This window comes from Osmerus eperlanus, chromosome 3, assembly GCF_963692335.1.
Source record: "Osmerus eperlanus chromosome 3, fOsmEpe2.1, whole genome shotgun sequence".
NCBI lineage: Eukaryota > Metazoa > Chordata > Actinopteri > Osmeriformes > Osmeridae > Osmerus > Osmerus eperlanus.
The window spans coordinates 14,886,718-14,905,499 of NC_085020.1; the positions used below are offsets into that span (position 1 = coordinate 14,886,718).

At 40.4% G+C, this 18,782-nt stretch overlaps 2 protein-coding genes across 4 annotated transcripts in view; one reads left to right on the top strand and one right to left on the bottom strand.

The window, feature by feature from the left end:
- The window catches only part of pms1 (PMS1 homolog 1, mismatch repair system component), a 61,534-nt gene extending 54,914 nt beyond the window's left edge, over positions 1-6,620 (bottom strand). Inside the window, exon 1 of one of the 3 annotated variants that reach the window (XM_062457373.1) lies at positions 6,474-6,620. The gene's annotated coding sequence lies outside the window, so the exon portion shown is untranslated. The remainder of the gene's footprint in view (positions 1-6,473) is intronic. The other 2 variants (XM_062457377.1, XM_062457374.1) reach the window with 2 other exon arrangements.
- On the top strand, positions 6,530-18,227 carry ormdl1 (ORMDL sphingolipid biosynthesis regulator 1). Its single transcript, XM_062457456.1, has 4 exons — positions 6,530-6,832; positions 12,433-12,613; positions 16,768-16,919; positions 17,457-18,227. The coding sequence occupies exons 2-4, from the start codon at positions 12,440-12,442 to the stop codon at positions 17,590-17,592; spliced, it is 462 nt and encodes a 153-aa protein (XP_062313440.1). The 5' UTR covers positions 6,530-6,832; positions 12,433-12,439; the 3' UTR covers positions 17,593-18,227.
- Positions 18,228-18,782: the final 555 nt, after the last annotated feature.

The window sequence follows — 18,782 nt, forward strand, 5'->3', positions numbered from 1 at the left end:
TGCCTCCCCCTTCCTCAGTTACGACGCACTAAATTCTAAAAAATATATTTTTTAGACGCTACACATGTTATACATCGTTGGAAAGCTACGATTCTTGTGCTTCCATTGAAATAAACCAATTCAAGATCAAGTCGCAATAGCAAGCAAAGTCAACGTCTTTTTCCGGTGAACATTCCTTCAACAATGCCAAAGAAAAAAGTTGTACTCACCCTAAGTTGTTCAAATAGGTCCAGGTGTGCAAATCATGCCATCAAAACTTGATCTGCGTAAGTCCCAAGGGTTCAAAGTATCTAACCATGTAAAGTAATTCGTCCAAATACAATGTTTTACGTTCATGAATAGCCATTATCCTTTGTTTCATTATGCAAGTTAGCCGACGGAAGAAACAACTTGTTCACATAAAAGTGTTATTTTCTCCGATTTATCAACGGAGTATTTACAAAATGAAGGTCTCAAAATGTCCGTTGAACCCTCCCCTTTTGATTGACACCTTGTTCGACCCAATAGGAGCTTCCATGCCCCGTTGACAGCCCTCTAAAGCCAACTAGGTCTGTGCGTCCTGCCCCCCCCCCCCCCCCCCACACTCGTTCTAAACAAATTTCTCGAACTGGCTTCGACTGGCTCTGAAATTAGCTCGTTAGCCTTGTAGCTGACAGCTAGCTGAAAATGCCAATACCTCATTTGTATGCGTCTGTGGAGCCTTCAAAATAACAGTCGATTGCGCAATATGGTTGACAGAATCAGTGTTCTTTGTGCGCCAATCCTTGGAATCAGATAAAGCACTCCAATGTGTTCATGCTTCAGTTTTTGTGTTTCAGTATTACTAATTAGGGATTTAGCTATTATATATGATATTTCTAAGTACCAGAGATGGGCCAGAGATAACAATTATGAAAAATAATACCTTTTTATTTGACCTTGACCTTGGTTACAAAGGGTCATTTTGGAGTCTCCAAAAGACCCTTTTAGAAAATTCCTGGATGTACTCTTATAAAAACATGTGTCAAATATGAATATATTGTGGTATTATGTTTGACTTTTGATTTGAATTGGGTAAGGCTTCAACCTGTGGTCCAATTTAGTCTTCCAGATAATACCTACCACCTCTAGGCCTATTCAGGTCTCTGTTTTCAAAACAAAATCTAGGCGGAAATAATAATTTTCACTTTCCTTGTGTTCAAGCTTCTATTACTCAACACTAGAAGGACTGACAGGGGTCCTGACAACAGGGGACATAACTTCAGAGTGTCAGCTTTCAAAAGAGATCATTTACATGCATGTACTCCAAATGGTTCAAGAACAGCTTCCAATTTACTTTGGGTATGCTGTTTAGGCGTTTTCAGGCAAATTTAACAGGAACATGAAAAGGTTAATAAAGAGTTATTATCTGTATCTTGTTTCTCCTTTTTATAAACAGAGGGTTTTGTTGTGTAAAATGTTCCCATGCCCGCAGTGATTAGATGCATAATTCCCTTTTCTTCAAAATGTAAAAAAAAAAATCATCCTTTGTGTTGTAATACAATCGATAGGCTATACAGTATTATGATATTATAATTACTACTTAGAGCTATGGAAGATGACGATAAACTTCAGATGCATTACGTTACCCTAGTTATATGGTAAATTTACAATGGGTTGCTAGTCGGCTTATTGCTACAAACAACACACCATAGTTATTTTATATATTTTTTCTCCTGTCCTCCCTAATTTATTTTGGTCACCAGCCGCCACTGGTGTTCACTACTAACAGTTATTATTAGCAATGCTAACGTATCCTGCCTGTATCTAGCATTGGTAGAATGTGTGATTTAGTTTACTGGCAATGGGGCTAACGTTATTTCATGTTCCTGACTGTATTTCATTCAAATAAATAACCTGTGTTGTCATGTAAATCTACAATTCAAGATGCATGTTTGTCCAGATCTATTTTTCAGCAAGATAGCTAGAGCTAACTGAAGCTGAGTTGAATCACGATAGTTTGTTTGCTAAGCTGTAGTGCTAACGTTACCCACCTAAGTCGAACCTGTTTGCTTTGACAACAGAAGTGTAAACAACTAACGTAATCATTTCAAATGATATCTAGTCAATCTGTTGAAAACAGTGTTGTGTAGACACAATAGATTTATTTGTTTTTATTTCAAGTCTCCACCTTCGATGTTCCAGTGAGTGCTGTTGGCCGTGTTGTGTCTTTGCTCTGCAGCTTCACTTGTTGTAAACCAACCAATCAGCGCGCAACTCTACCATAAAAGGAGAAAACTCCCGGGACAATTTCAAAGGAAGCATCAGGGGGCATAGAACAGCACCCGGGCCATTTTCAGCCCAACCAATGTTACATACCCTATTCGGAGACCTTAAGGAACAGTGTGAAATACCCCAAAAAACAGTCAATGACCCCTTTAACATTTAAACGTTGCTTATTTCCACACAAAAAGGATGGAGGGGAGGGGGGTGTAAGAGACAGTCTGGGGGGGGGGGGGATCAGTCGTGAGCGTGGACTTCCAGAATGCATTGCTTTTGTCAACCACAGAGCAGATGTGAGTCTATGGATGGTATTCAGATGTATGAGGATGTAGCTAATCCATTTGCCTCAGAATCTAAGAAGAATGTCGACTCGAGTGGATGTGACTAGTTTTTTTAGGCTGCTCACAAAACTATGGCAAAATAATAGAATACTGGATTTGATGCTTTTCAAGCAGGACCAGTCTTTGTATGTCCATCAGAACTCGACACCAATTGGAAAGCACAAGTAGGCCACTATCCAGGGGCGGTTTTAGCTTGTATGGCTCCCTGGGCAAACAACCTGCATTCACTGTTGACGCCCATAAGTGAGGTCAAATAAAGCCTAGACAAGGCCCTGTCAGGATTGGGCTAAGCCCCGAATGTTAACAACGTCTACACCCCCGGTGCAGACTGGTTTTAGATTATTCTAAAGATTTCGCACAAACCTGAAAGAAATGCAACCATATGTCTGTAAAACTGTAGGCCTCACAGTATTATGAATGAATTGTGCTTTATTTGGTAGCATTTCGTAGTGTGTCAGATTTTACTTATTGCATTACTGTACAAAGTTAGAGGTGCCCTATTTCAGTGTTTTTCAAAGTCCGGGGGATGTAAATTGGGTCGGCAAATATGTTTTCATAATTATTTTGTCATAGGGTTGTCATCTGATAGGGTGTGCCGACTGCTTGCCTTTACGTGATTCGTCAAGATCTGAGGTAAGTCACGTAGTGAAAGGGTCATTACCAACATATATATATATATATATCTATGATTACCAATATCTCTGACGCCCAATTTTCATGCATCGGCAAATATGTTTTCATAATTATTTTGTCATAGGCAGTGATCGAAGTGGGCCGGTACTTACTGGTATGCAGTACCGGCACTTCTACATTTTACTTTTGCTTGCGTACCGCTACTTCTCGCATGTAGCCGGCCCGGTAGGCTACTCTACCACTGACAGAGAAAGCGTCAGCGTCAGAGATATTGGTAATCATATATATATGTTGGTAATGACCCTATCACTACGTGACTTACCTCAGATCTTGACGAATCACGTAAAGGCAAGCAGTCGGCACACCCTATCAGAAGTTCGCTTCTCCACGGACGCTAGTTCGAAAAAGATGTCTGATGCCTGCGTAAGTGCGTAACAGATTTTTCACTGCTGAAAACCTAGAAACAAAAAAAGTGTGTCGAGTTTCGGAGTTTGTAAGTCGTTATGTTAGCCTGGCTTCAGAAAGGTACTTAAAGAAGCGTGTGCCAGAGCCAGACACATCAACAGAGGTCCAAGTCCAACCAGAAACATTGGGTACGAATCATGAGCTTCAAACTTAAATAAATACATACACATGCATGGCCGCGGGAACTAGGGGTGCTGCAGCACCCCCTGACAGCACGAGAATTTAAAATGATATGACTTGAAAATCCACCACCGCGGCACAGCCCCACAGTAGAGGACTGGCCATCGGGAGCACCGGGACAAGAATAACGATGGAAAACCAGGCTAAGAAACTTAAGGGTGGGGCTGAAAAATTGAGACAAAAAGACATCACCTTCACTAGACAAGGTTTTACCAATGAAGAAACGGCTATGTTTCTTTTACATAAAGCTTTATTTTGCGCTCAAATAAAGGCCCAACATTTTTATTAACTAAAATTAACTAAGTGTGGAAGTACCTATCGTTCTTTCCAAACTAGCATCACATCCAACACAGACTGTGCATGCATTAGCAGGGCAGTTGTAGTGGCGTATATTATTACTGATGACAATTAGAACAAATTATTATGTTAAAACATGAACAAATAAATAATAACGATAGGGACATTGTAGCCTATATTTGCAAACACCCCTTTTCATATAATTTGGGTTGCGATGGTTTGTCATTTTGAAAATGTGGGTTGCCGAAAAAAAAGTTTGAAAAACACTGCCCTATTTGATAGATTCCCCCGTTCCCCCTTCCTCAGGCTTCCAGTGGGGAGACCAGAGGCCAACATATCCCCGCCCCCCTCCCCATCTCGTACTTTTGAGTGGGAGACGAGCAGGCAGCCTGCCTAGCTCCCAAACTAGAGTCAGGGAGCCCACTCCGACCAGTTGAATTGACCCCATTGATGTTTTTGGGTGCGGGTGCCCTGTGCCGCCCCCGACAAGATGCCGCCCTGGGTGGCTGCCCATGTCGCCTATGCCTAAATCCGCCACTGCCACTATCCATTTCTAGAGCTTGTTTGTGGGAGCAGAGAGAGACTTTTGTCATTGCCTCATTTTTTAAAACTCTTTTTAACCTAATCACCTTGTTTTGTACCTGGCTAATGCATGCACACTGTCAATAAAATGCTTGCATTTGCCATTCTGCACAGATCCAAGTTATCAACCAGTGTCTGTCAGAATAATGGCCTTGTACTGAGCCCGAATCTCGATTAACCCCCTCCCTCGATTTATCCTAGTCACTCATAATCTTTGATTTAATGTATCTTTCTCAAAAGATTGCTATCAACATTGCATGTTGCAGATGTTGAAAACACCCGTCTTGTGTCTTACAAGAGGTACTTCCTCACACCTTACGTGTACTAGCTGTCACCATCACTGCAGTTATACTGGTGTCTGTCTAGTGTGTAATTTAAAGTAGTGATGGGTCGTTCGCGAACGATCCGGCTCTAAGAGCCGGCTCTTGAAGGTGAACGTCGGGAGCTGGCTCGCATATCTGAAGAGCCGACTCTATTTATAATAGATTAATACAGCCTATAAAAACTAAATTATTATGAAATAATGAATTTTAATTGTATTTCAAATTATTGACTAATTCAAAGAACAACAAAAAAATACTTGTAGGCTTAACCCTTGTGTTATCTTCGGGTCATTCTGACCCATCAGTCATTGTGACCCACCGTCGTATTGCGACAACTTTACCGCATACAAAAACGAAGTGAAGCATTTTCTTTTAACCGTTGGGCTGTCTCAGACCCCCCACATTGCGAAGGTTAAAAGAAAATTATTTTTATTTGTTTTTGTATTGGGTAAAATTGTCTAAATACAACGATGGTTCGTTATGAACCTTTGGGTCATGTGACCCGAAGGCAGCACAAGGGTTAAAAGCGCACACGATCATCCTCACATTCTGTTCCTGTCAATCCTGCATGAGGGAGGGCCGAGCCAACTCACACACAGTCAGAGAGTAGTCAAAACTTGGAGGAGAGCCATGAAAAATCAATGCATTTTTAAAGATATGTGGTTGGTCGAGTATGATTTCATTTCATAATTTAATTCAAATTGTTTTCACACCTATCATAGTCAAATTCATAGTTAAAACATGTATTTTTTAAAGAGCCGTTCGGGAGCCAAAAGAGCCGGCTCTTTTTAGTGAGCTCAGCCATACGAGCCGGCTCACGAAAAAGAGCCGGAATGCCCATCACTAATTTAAAGTAATGAAGACAGTCGTATTTGTTTACTCAGCTAACTAATAAGGCATATTTGAGACTACACAACACAGATGTTGGATGGTCGTTTAAAGCCATATGACTCGTTTCGGAATTCCCAGTTTGGGACACAACAAAAATCTATCAAAGCTTTTCACGTTTAGCGACGATTTATTTTTTCATGTTTAATGTTTTAGCATAAACAATCACGGAAATAGCATTTGGGTCGAATCAAAACGTCAAAAATCGCATAAATTGGCACAAATATATATTTTACCATTATTGTAGTTAAACCTATGTAATCCCGTAATTTCCGCCATTAATAACAAATAAACCTGCATTTCAGGAAAACGCTCACACGTGTTTGTCCTCATGGTGTAGCGAAAAAGTAGGCTAGGTTACCCTAAAATTAAACAGGCAGAGGCGTTTTGCGAGAGGAGAGCTACAAAATCTGACTAGAGCTACCAGTACGGATTTGTTAAAATCACAAAAGAAAAACGAATTTAAATGTTCTATATGTCCAACCTACTGGTGTGGGCTTGTAAGATAAAGTGCAATACTCACGTTTCCGTAATTAGTTACCTCTAGCACTATTGAATGGTGACCTCGCTGAGCTAAAACTTAGCGCCAACATCAACAACAGAAACAGCTACGCTGTAAATGTGCGTTTTTGCTTGATGACACATAACAAAGTGATTGGCCGAACAAAATACGTTGCTCGTATATCCTCCAAAGAGAAGCCTAGCCTACATTGCTTATCCCTAGCTCTAGCTGCACGACCAACTTCCTCGTAGACTTAAAAAAAAAACACACACATGTCAGTGCCAGAGCAGAGATACCTGGGAGCTTTGTTCTGAGGCCAATGCAGTAAAGAGGAGAGTGCCTGCTACTGTAGCTACGTGTAAAAACATTCACAAAGCCAGGTATTTATTTTGCAAGCTAACACTAGCTCAGCTAAATGTAGTAAGTCATGTATTTTAGCTGTAACAAATGTTACATTACTATCTGTCTACCTATGTTGTAACCCAGTAGCCAACCAAAAACTGCTCAGCAAGTGTCTAAATAATAATTCAAACGCGAACATAGGCACAGTTTCCCATACATCATTAAGCCTAGTCCTAGACTAAAAACATTTTCAATGGAGATTTTGATTGAATCTTTCTCATTATGTCTGGGAAACTGGGCCATAGATTTAGACTGGTTAGCAAGCAAGGTACTGTAGCTAGTTTAGCAATAATACCAAGGTAGCCTAACTAGGCTAGTAGTACTAATGGCGGTGTTTAGCAGCTTTCAATAGTCCTAACATTATATTGTTAACACAACATTTCTAGCTAGTTAGCTAGTCACGGTTTTTACTTCCTACATAGTCGCTAGACAGCAAACATAGCCTGCTAGCAAGCGTTAAACTACATCTTCAGCTCCCTGGCTTAGTTTGTTATCGATATCATGTGAAAGATTAGATACTTGGGAGAAAATTTGCTTTGGCCAAGGACAATTTAATTGAGGTCCGATTACGGCATTTGACTTGGCGCACCTGTAAACATTTTTTTTAAAGCACGCGCTATTCCACAATAGCGTGTGCGTATTAATAGAACTAGTAGGCTAGTATATTACAACATACTTCTAAACGTACAGCGGGTCGGTAAGATATTCACACTTCTGAAGCACTCATTGCATGTAGCACATGCATTTTGACGATAGAAAACATTTGACAGAATTTCACTTTAACCCTCGTGCTGCCTTCGGGTCACATGACCCAAAGGTTCATAACGAACCATCGTTGTGTTTACCCAATTTTACCCAATACAAAAACAAATACAAATAATTTTCTTTTAACCATTCCAATGTGGGGGGTCTGAGACAGCCCGACAGTTAAAAGAAAATGCTTCACTTTGTTTTTGTATGAGGTAAATTTGTCGCAATACGACAGTGGGTCACAATGACTGATGGGTCAGAATGACCCGAAGATAACACAAGGGTTAAATGATTTTTTTTTTTTTTATGTGTTTGTCCCGACCCGAATAATCTGCAAGTGTGTAAAATTTCAATTCAACACGTTTTTTTAAGAGTGCCAAAAGTATTGCCACAAATGAACATCACTAAACTCTTGGTGGTATATCCTCTCATAAATGTTGGGTCATGGTTTAACATTGTGCTTTATATTATATTTGACAATATACTGCATTTGGTTTTGCATGAATCTGGAAATTGAGTGAGGTATGTACCAGGTTCACTGTCTTTATGTGAAAATGTACTATATGCATGCAGGCTTTGACCCTTCTCAACCCAGCTAACACAGTTACGTTGCCCTTACGTTGCCGCAACGTCACTCGATGACCAAACATACGTTGCCGCAACGTCTTTGGCGATGTTGCGGGACCGTGCATCTGTGGGACGCCAGAACGTAACCGCAACGTAATCTTGTGACGTTGCCAGTCCGTAACCGGGATGTCGTGGCAACGTTATTTTCCGACGTTGCCAGTCTGTAACCGCGACCTCCTAGCAACGTCATTTTCCGACGTTGCCAGTCTGTAACCGCGACCTCCTAGCAACGTTATTTTCCGACGTTGCCAGTCTGTAACCGCGACCTCCTAGCAACGTCATTTTCCGACGTTGCCAGTCCGTAACCGCGACCTCCTAGCAACGTCATTTTGTGACGTTGCCAGTCCGTAACTGCAACGTTAACTAAGTAACCTATATTTCTCAATTCTACTGCTTATATTGGGGCGGTTCATATGCAGACCTCATTTGCCCAAAATGCTACTTGTTCTTGTATAATAGGCAGTGGCGGTTCTACATTGAATTACACCCAGGGCGAGACGCCCTTCGCGCCCCCGCGCCCCCCCCCTCTATTGAAATCAAAAGGCTGTTGTGGTAAGACCGATTATGTTCTATACAGCTAAAACAGCCTGGGGTCAAATTGACACCAAACATAATAGGAGGGTTACATAAACATGCCCTTACACGCTAAATGTCTGTTATTACATGCTATATTAATATAACTTTTAGGGAGGAACACTTTTAGTTATGACGTTAAACTATACTTTGTCACAAAATATAGTTGTAGCAAATAGCAAATGTTCGTCTTTGAAACTACTTACAGATTTGAAAATTCCGTTGGCTAATTACAGGGCCTAACCTAAATAATGAAAATAAATAATAACTGAACTTGTAACAGTTTTGTTGCAAAGCACACTATTATGGTGAAATGTTATCTCGTGTTTGTTGAGTTAAAACCGAAATATTGTTGTTGCATAGCAAGCATCATAGCAAAAAGGCTAACAAACGTAAAAGTTAGCCTATACCCATTTTTTTTTTAATTCGCCATTTCACACAATAAAAAAAAAAAAAAAATGTGCAGGAACTTTAGGCCTATATTTATAATATTATGAATTGTCCGTTCCATTTGGGAGACACAGTCAGATGAGCTGTCTGTCCTGCACGGCACCTTCTCAGCAAGCAGGGGTGCCTGCAGCTGCCTGAAGGGGGCGCCAATTTGCCAATTCCCCACACAGTGAAATGATAGAAAAGAGAAAACCGCTTCGCGGCGCAGAGATTTTTATTTATTTATTTTATGCTCGTGCGCCCCCCACGTGACATGAAAAAATGGCGCCCCGGGCGGCTGCCCGGTCCGCCCGTGCCTAAAACCGCCCCTGATAATAGGCTACGTGGTAGCCAACTTTAGGAGGACTATGTTTGTGTGATGTGTAGCCTAACTCCAGCTAATCATAAACAAGGCAGCATTTCCATGTATTCCATTTTATTTCAAACAAAGTGCCAAACAGTGAATTAAAATCTTCTGCCAGTCCCCGCTACAGGTCCTGTCTGTTGGCCCTGACAATGAAGCACAAAATAAGTTAGTGTTCTATCAACATATTTGCACGTGTAAAAAGGCGCTATACAAGTCATAAAAAAATCACATCTAAAATAATATACATCATCAAAAAAAGATGTGATTCTAGATTTTTGTCACATAGCCATGTGAAAGGTTGGATATGGAAGCTGCAATCATGATTCATTCACCTGGCTTGTTTTGAATGGGCTGCCGGGGTGTGTTTGAGTGTCTCCTCTATGAGGAGCTCCACAGCTTTCTCTCCCAGTCCCGTCTTCCACTTCATCACAGCGTCTGGAATTAGAAGTCATGAACTTATTGTCAGCACCAATGTGAACGTTGAACGCTGCGTATAAGCCATAGTTCATGGCATCTCCAAACACTTACCACTCTCTTTCGCAACTCCAGCACCTTAAGGCGCTCCTCGCTTAAGGTGTCTTGTTCAGCCTGTGTTTGGGCCACCTGTAGGTCCATCACTGGCACCTCTTCAGTGTGTCTGCCCTGTAGTCGCCTGAATAGGAGAGCCTCTTGCTGGTTCTCCTCCAATGTCTCCATCTTCCGGAGCATAACCTGTAATGTGTCTGTCATTAAAGACAAGTAAAACAAGTTTACAAGAGTTAGCATGATTGGCATACACTGTGGTTCTTCTAGATTAGCTGTAACAATGATGTAAATAACAAATGTTACCTTGAATGGTTGTATACAAAGCATATATTTTTTTGAGTGTCTTATATTTGCACTTGCCTGGCTGCCAGCTGTTTTCCTGGGCCCCCAATTGGTTCACCTCCACCAGACCAGAGTTGACATCTAGGGGTATGGAATAACTAACAAGTAACACTAGCAGGTGGTAGCATTGCTACGAGTACTATGCTAGGTTGCTAGGTAACGGAAGCTAATTAAAGCTACCTAGCTGCCGTTTTGGAAAAATAACTGGTGGAAGCGTCGGAAATATTTAGAACTCACGCATCTAAAGATTAAAACGAATAAACTTATCCAAAAACAGATGGCATGTACAAATTGGAAAAATTCGTGACATGACACTTTTATAGACGCCATTGCTGTGCATGCCATGGCCGACTGATTAAAACGTGATCAGCCACGCTAGCTCCACAGTCTTTGAAAATTCCGGGCTAAATAAACTATTCTGGGACAAGGTTTTTTAACAGTTCTGAACGTTTATTTTCACTGATTCTTTTGTGGGTGATTTGTGAGACGCTAAACTTTGATAACATGTAGACCTATGCATTTTCAGTATTTCAACATAACTTTCTGGAGGGTTTAACCTCTACTGTACTGTAGCTAGCGAAATCCTAACGTAAACAATGTGAATCTGATAGCACATAAACAGGCTAAATGGCCTAAATTTCAAACATATACGTATTAGCATGCCCCATCCAATTTCTGAAAATATGTTTATATATTTAAACTATTTCTGTAAAGAAACTCACCTTTGAAGTAGCTAATTTCCAGTTGAAATCCAATGCGTACAAGACGGTGTTGAACCCCTGCAAAATCTCTTCTGAAACCCCAGTTTCAGCGATGCGTTGAAATGGGCATGCGCAAAGTTGTTGCTCAGGGGCAGACTGAGGGGCAGGTTTGCTAAGGAAGAATTGTAATATTCTGTGATGACTTGTCTTTGGAAATGAAACTCTTAAGAGTCGCTTACCTTTTGGTCACATTTAACAATTTTGTATCACAAAAATTATTGGAGCACAAATTTGCATTGTGTGTCATACAGCTTTGGTGTGCTATACAAATAATGTTTGCTTAATCATGTTACACATCACACATTGATTGCTTTTGTACATGTTTATAGTAAAGAATGAAAGAGTAAATTATATTCCAAATTCAGTCTTTTATTTATTAAAGCTATGTTTCTGCATATGAGAAAATTGATGACCAATGACATGCTGGGGCTGAGCTGCACATGAATTACATGCATTGTCTACATTTATACGTGCTGGGTGCAACATTTAATATTGTGTGTGATTGAAATTCATGTAGACTATACATTGCAAAGGTGTCAGAACTGAGAGCAGTCCAGTGTGATCTCCATCTCTGGATAAACCACTATATTGCACTCGAGATCCGTTGTCCTGCGACCAAAGAGCGACTTAACCGCAACTTAACCCATGGTACCAAAATTAATGTATCCGGCCGACCAAAGTACAACGTCACAGCAACGTTGTCCACGGGTCTAAAAATAACGTAACCAGCCGACCAAGGTACGACGTTGCGGCAACGTTGTCCATGGGACCAAAAAATAACGTAACCAGCCGACCAAGGTACAACGTCGCGGCAACGTTGCCCACGGGTCTAAAAATAACGTAACCAGCCGACCAAGGTACAACGTCGCGGCAACGTTGTCCAGGGGACCAAAAAATAACGTAACCAGCCGACCAAGGTACGACGTCACGGCAACGTTGTCCACGGGTCTAAAAATAACGTAACCAGCCGACCAAGGTACGATGTCGTGGCAACGTTGTCCATGGGACCAACTGGCAACATTCCCTGCCACAACGTTGCCAGAAGGTAACGTCGCGGGTTACCAACTGAGCACTTACTGGCAACGTTGCCGCAACGTCATGTGTTAGCTGGGAAGTCATTGGGATGAGCAGCCGGCTATGACCCTGTGTACACATATGCAGCAAGTACATTTTGGTAACACAGTCCTTATTCTTCTCTTTACAGAATAAAAATGAATGTTGGTGTAGCTCACAGTGAGGTGAATCCAAACACCCGTGTCGTGAACAGTAGAGGGATATGGCTGACCTATGCCCTTGGAGTTGGAATGCTACACATTGTGCTTTTGAGCATCCCCTTTTTCAGTGTACCTGTGGTGTGGACTCTCACAAATATCATACACAATTTTGTAAGTTACGTTGTTTTATTACACTGTGACAGGAAATTTTCCGGCGGAAATATTTGAATTATATAAAAAATATATTTAAAACTTAATATTATTATTATATTATTATTATATTAAACTCTCATCACAACAAAGAATGTACCTAGCTGTATGCCATTATTTTATGGAAGCAAATTGTGACCAAAATTAAAATGCATTTGCAGAAATGCTTTATCAGTTTAAGAATATGTATGCATTATTTGACTCATAAATGAAATTAGTAATCAATCATCCTATTTGCATTTTAATGTTCTTCTTCAAGTGCGCTCAATCTGTCACTTAATTAAAATGAAAAAGAAATAGACATTTGAGATTTAATTTTCAAAACATTCCCCAGCAAATAGATACCAAAATTCAATTTGAAATGTAAAATTTGAAAATTAAAATGCATTTGCAGAAATGCTTTTTCATTTTAAGAATGTGGCTGCATTATTTGACTCATAAATGAAATTAGTAATAAATCATCCTATTTGCATTTTCTTCTTCAAGACTGCACATTTTATGCCATAATCAAAAAGAAAACAGAGCGGACATTGATTTTTCGTTTTCGTGTTCTGCCCGCCCATAATTCGAAAACGAAAAAGCATTCTGAGCGGTGCAGCAGAGTGACGTCAGTAGCCGCTCTTCTTCAGCTCCCTGCTGACCGAGCTACCCATCTTGTTCGGGAAAGGCCTATAGACAAGTTTACGCGCCGAATCCCAGGGGGCCGCCATAACTCTACACAAATGCATTTCATTTCCGCCGGAAGTGGTTTGCAAAGCGTCTGCCGGTGTAAACACAGCGATGTTGATGCTAGCTTGGGATCACGGTTCTACTACTTTGACATACTTGTCGTTTGACATTTATTACTGGATAAGTTGCCAACGTCGTCGCCATACTTTTAAGTACATTTTAGAGTAGATTTATAGTTATAAAGCTTTTGCCAGTCCATCATTTTGTAGCTTTTAACATGGAGCAAAGGCAATGTCAGAAGATGACTTTAGTCGGTGATTCATTAGAACATTTGTTGTCTAGCTCTTCAATCTCTCAGCAAAATGTAGGCTAATTATTTGGCTAAAGGATGCCACACGTATCAGACAGAAGTTGTTCTATAAATTCGTAGCCCGACATTAAAAACATTTATAGTCGGTTGACTGATCGCGTTGTACCCAGTCAAAGGAATAAACACACAGGAACATCATGAACATTCAATGGTCTTGCCAGTTATCCTGGCAAAACATGTAGCATAATGTTCTTTATTTATTGCCAGGACACGGTCCAAGTAGCCTAGGTATACATAACATTGAAAGCTAATTCGTTTGGAATTTCTAGGCTATTGATGTTACATGTTGATGTTCAGCCTATTCAATTTAACAACTTCAGAAGGACAAGACAGGCAGTACACTGTTATCCTTATTTAAGTGGCTTGTCACTGCCTGAAGTGCCTACATATCTATCTATTCTTCCTATGAACCCGGTTATGACTGCTTTAACCCTTGTGCTGCCTTCGGGTCACATGACCCAAAGGTTCATAACGAACCATCGTTGTGTTTACCCAATTTTACCCAATACAAAAACAAATAAAAATAATTTTCTTTTAACCTTCGCAATGTGGGGGGTCTGAGACAGCCCAACGGTTAAAAGAAAATGCTTCACTTTGTTTTTGTATGCGGTAAAGTTGTCGCAATACGACGGTGGGTCACAATGACTGATGGGTCAGAATGACCCAAAGATAACACAAGGGTTAAACAAGCACCGGTTGGCTACACACCTCATGCCGGGCTTTTACAGATGTGTGTATTGGCACTTTGAAAGGTTTGAATTATTATATCCACATATCAATGTATAATTATTAAATCCACTGCAACAATAGGACAAAGGAACACCAACAAAATGTGAATAGCCTACAAACAATAAGCATACTACTGTAGTATAACTGTAACAGGCTAGAGGCGATTCTAGGTTTTAAAACTGGTGGTCGTAGCACTCTAACCACTCGTTCAGGTGCTTTCTCGAGTGTTTGCAACCAACTACCACACACGTCGTTCCCGAACCACTTTTCTTCATGTTGTAAATTGTATATCCTCTTTGTCACTGCGATATCAGTGCTTTGTCGGCACAACGGAGCTAGCTAGCAAAACAAACCCAGCCCGCCAGAATGGAAGTGAATTGCATCGAAGGGAGGAGTTTAGGAAGTAGAGCGGAAACGGCTCATAAACTTGTCTACATGCGCTTCTGCGCCCTCTACGAGCTCTCCGTCAGCCCTCGGAGAGCCCCGGAGAGCTCGACGTGCACCTCCTGAATTTTCAGGAGCGACGGAGAGCTACGGAGACCCCCTTGGCTGTGATTGGTCAGTATTAAGAACCGCTTGCGGCGGGGGCGGGGTTGCCGTGATAAACAGGACGAACAGAATCCTTTGACCGCCATTGCTGTAAGTTTTTACAATTCATATTTCAGCTAAACAGTACATGTAAATCAGCATCTGAATTAAAATGTGACGAGAAATGGGCAGTGTAGTTGCTGAAAATTTGCGTATTTTATTGATGAAACGGCTAATTTGTAAATTTGCTCCGACTTCTCGATAACCTGGGTAAATAAACACTCCACGACGACTTACAAAAAACCGTTGCGCCACCTACTCTTCTGGCGGTGAATTGTTTTCAGCACCCACAGCCTACGGAGAACCATAAACGAAGTCTATCCGTCCGTATCCGTGCATATCCGTGCGCCCGCCCATCCGTAAACGGAGACGCAGAAGCATATTTCGGCCTTAAGGGGCGGTGTGCACATCTGCATTGCATTAAATTGATTTATACTTCTGCGTTTTTACGGAGACGGAGACAGGGAACGCCCTCTCCGTCAAGGAACGCCCTCTCCGTGCCCTCTCCGAGCCCCTCGGAGAGCTCTACGTGCACCTCCTGATTTTCCTGACTATCCGTCCGTCCGTCATTTTACGGATACCCCTTGGCTGTGATTGGTCCGTATTAAGAACCGCTTGCGTCAGGGGCGGTTGCCGTGACCAACAAGACGGAACAGAATTGTTTGACCGCCATTGCTGTAAGTTTACATAAATCTATCTATAAATTCATATTTCAGCTAAACAGTACATGTAAATCAGCATCTGAATTAAAATGTGACGAGAAATGGGCAGTGTAGTTGCTGAAAATGTGCTTATTTTATTGATGAAACGGCTAACCGCCCCTTACCGAACAAGATGGGTAGCTCGGTCAGCAGGGAGCTGAAGAAGAGCGGCTACTGACGTCACTCTGCTGCGCCACTCAGAATGCTTTTTCGTTTTCGAATTATGGGCAGTTCTTTGCGGGCAGAACACGAAAACGAAAAAGCAATAACCAATAACCGCTCTGTTTTCTTTTTGATTATGGCATAAAATGTGCAGTCTTGAAGAAGAAAATGCAAATATAATAATAATTGATTAATAATTTCATTTATGAGTCAAATAATGCAGCCACATTCTTAAAATGAAAAAGCATTTCTGCAAATGCATTTTAATTTTCAAATTTTACATTTCAAATTGAATTGTGGTATCTATTTGCTGGGGCATGTTTTGAAAATTTAATCTCAAATGTCTATTTCTTTTTAATTTTAATTAAGTGAAAGATTGAGCACTCTTGAAGAAGAAAATTAAAATGCAAATAGGATGATTGAACCAAAGTAGAAATGGTGTATTTGCCTATGCAAATGTCACACCAGCCTTAGATAATATTTAAAATTGAGCGTACTATTAACATACTGGCATCATGGCTGGTTTATCTTTAATAAACAAATAAGGTGATTATATTAAGCCCAGCAGGAAAAACTATCGTTTTCAACTTCTTTTGTTTAACATTTTATACATATTGTGATGTATAGGTGTTAATGCAAATTTGTGAAAAGACCGATCTCATCCAAGATTTCAAGGCCAAATTTGACATATTAGTGGAATGTGAATTCAAAGTAATTTAGATTATGTCACTGCACCCTTTAGAGAGGAAAGCATGAGTAATTAAAAATATTCTTCAATGAACCGGTGTGTTGCAGTTATTTATCTGCCAACCATTTCTGCATCTATTTGAAATTAAGTTGAAGTTAGGGATTCATATGGACTCTACTTGGCCTAATTTCCTATGTCTTTCTTGTAGGGGATGTACATCTTCATGCATGCTGTAAAAGGCACTCCATTTGAGACCCCAGACCAAGGCAAAGCCAGACTACTTACACATTGGGAGCAGCTAGACTACGGCATGCAGTTTACATCATCCAGAAAATTCTTCACAATCTCCCCAATTATATTGTAGGTAGCCTGCCATGCAGAGTGCTCACACTTTAACCCATCTTTAAAAAATCTAATTGTGCTCAGTGGTTGTAATAGTATCGCAAAATCCAATAGAGAAGGTTTATATGAGCATAGTTAACCCTTGTGCTGCCTTCGGGTCACATGACCCAAAGGTTCATAACGAACCATCATTGTGTTTACCCAGTTTTACCCAATACAAAAACTAATAAAAATAATTTTCTTTTAACCTTTGCAATGTGGGGGGTCTGAGACAGCCCAACGGTTAAAAGAAAATGCTTCACTTTGTTTTTGTATGAGGTAAATTTGTCGCAATACGACGGTGGGTCACACGGCTGATGGGTCAGAATGACCCGAAGATAACACAAGGGTTAAGAAGTGGCTTAATAAATCTCCCTGATGAACTGTCCTTAGACATTCCCCCAACTTTGCCTGTCTTTCTGTAACCAAATATTTACATGCACAAATTATGTTATGAAAATGGTTTAACATTAAGATTTTTCTTTTAATAATTGATAACTGTTATTTCATCCTCAGATATTTCCTAGCAAGTTTCTACACAAAGTACGATACAACACACTTCGTCATAAACACTGCCTCACTTTTAAGTGTACTGATCCCCAAACTGCCACAACTACATGGAGTGCGAATATTTGGGATCAACAAGTATTAAGTGTTGAGGGCAGTAATGTGACTCATCTACAATGTAATTGCCACATGACAACAATAGTTTACCCTTTGTCCTACAGAAGTGGAAACTAAAAAGTTGTGTATGGTATATATTGTCAACCCATGTTCAGGTTGGCTCAAGTGGGAATCATGAGAATGCTGTGCAATCCTAATTTAAGTTAAAAAAAAAAGTTTAATTGAGGTTTGCAAAGACCTGGGCTGGCCCAGGTTGCAGAGTTGAACATGTTTTTCTTCCAATTAGTTTTGAAGAAATTCTCATTGAGAGGCTTACTCTCTAATCTCAGACTGTAAGTCTCTCAACGTGACAGACTTACTTCTGTCATCATTTCTATCCATAAAAAAGTCATGTTTTTAAAGATGATTTGTTTATAAATGTTGGGCCCTATGGCTTTTTATTAATTGAAACTCATAGTGTCTTAGTACTGAAATACCATTGACTAACTGAAAGAGAAATCTCTATTTGCATGGTTTCCCTGTATGAATTATATCTCATTACTAAAATCAAATGGGGCTGGCTTTTCAGTGTGTATATAGTTTTGTGTAAACAGTGATGTCCTGATTCTTGTATGTGAAAGTGAAACTGATAAATGTCAAATGAAAGTGCTGGTATTTGCTGATATTCTTGAAAAGCATGTCTCTTATGCTACTACCAAGGCAACTGATCCATGTGGCCATGATCGATCCATAATTTGGGGGGGGCAACGTCTGCCATTTGATATTTTATACTCATTTATCAGCCCTAAAGTGAATTCATAGGTCCTCATTTACAAAACCAACGTACAACATAAAATTGGTCATTCCCACGCAAAGCTAGGCATTTATCAATTCGGCTGCAATCAAATCTCACGTTGTCTCGTGTAGGCTACGCAAATTTTCCCAGTTGAATGTGCACTTCAAGCACAGTAAATCTGGCTGTGTCTGAGAATTGTTATTAGACCATATATTTGGCCTGGCATGCATATGCAGCCACATATTCATCACTTGGAAAAATATGTAGTCCTATGGCTAAATATGTGTGGCGGCCTGCGGAACCCGTCGAGCCATAAAAGATCGAAAATCGTTTTCTGTCAAAATTGAGATTTTTGATGTTTTGTATAGTTAACACCCTAAACTTCATTGTAATGTATATAAAGTATTTGATTACATATGAAAAAGTTAATTTCAACGGTTTTT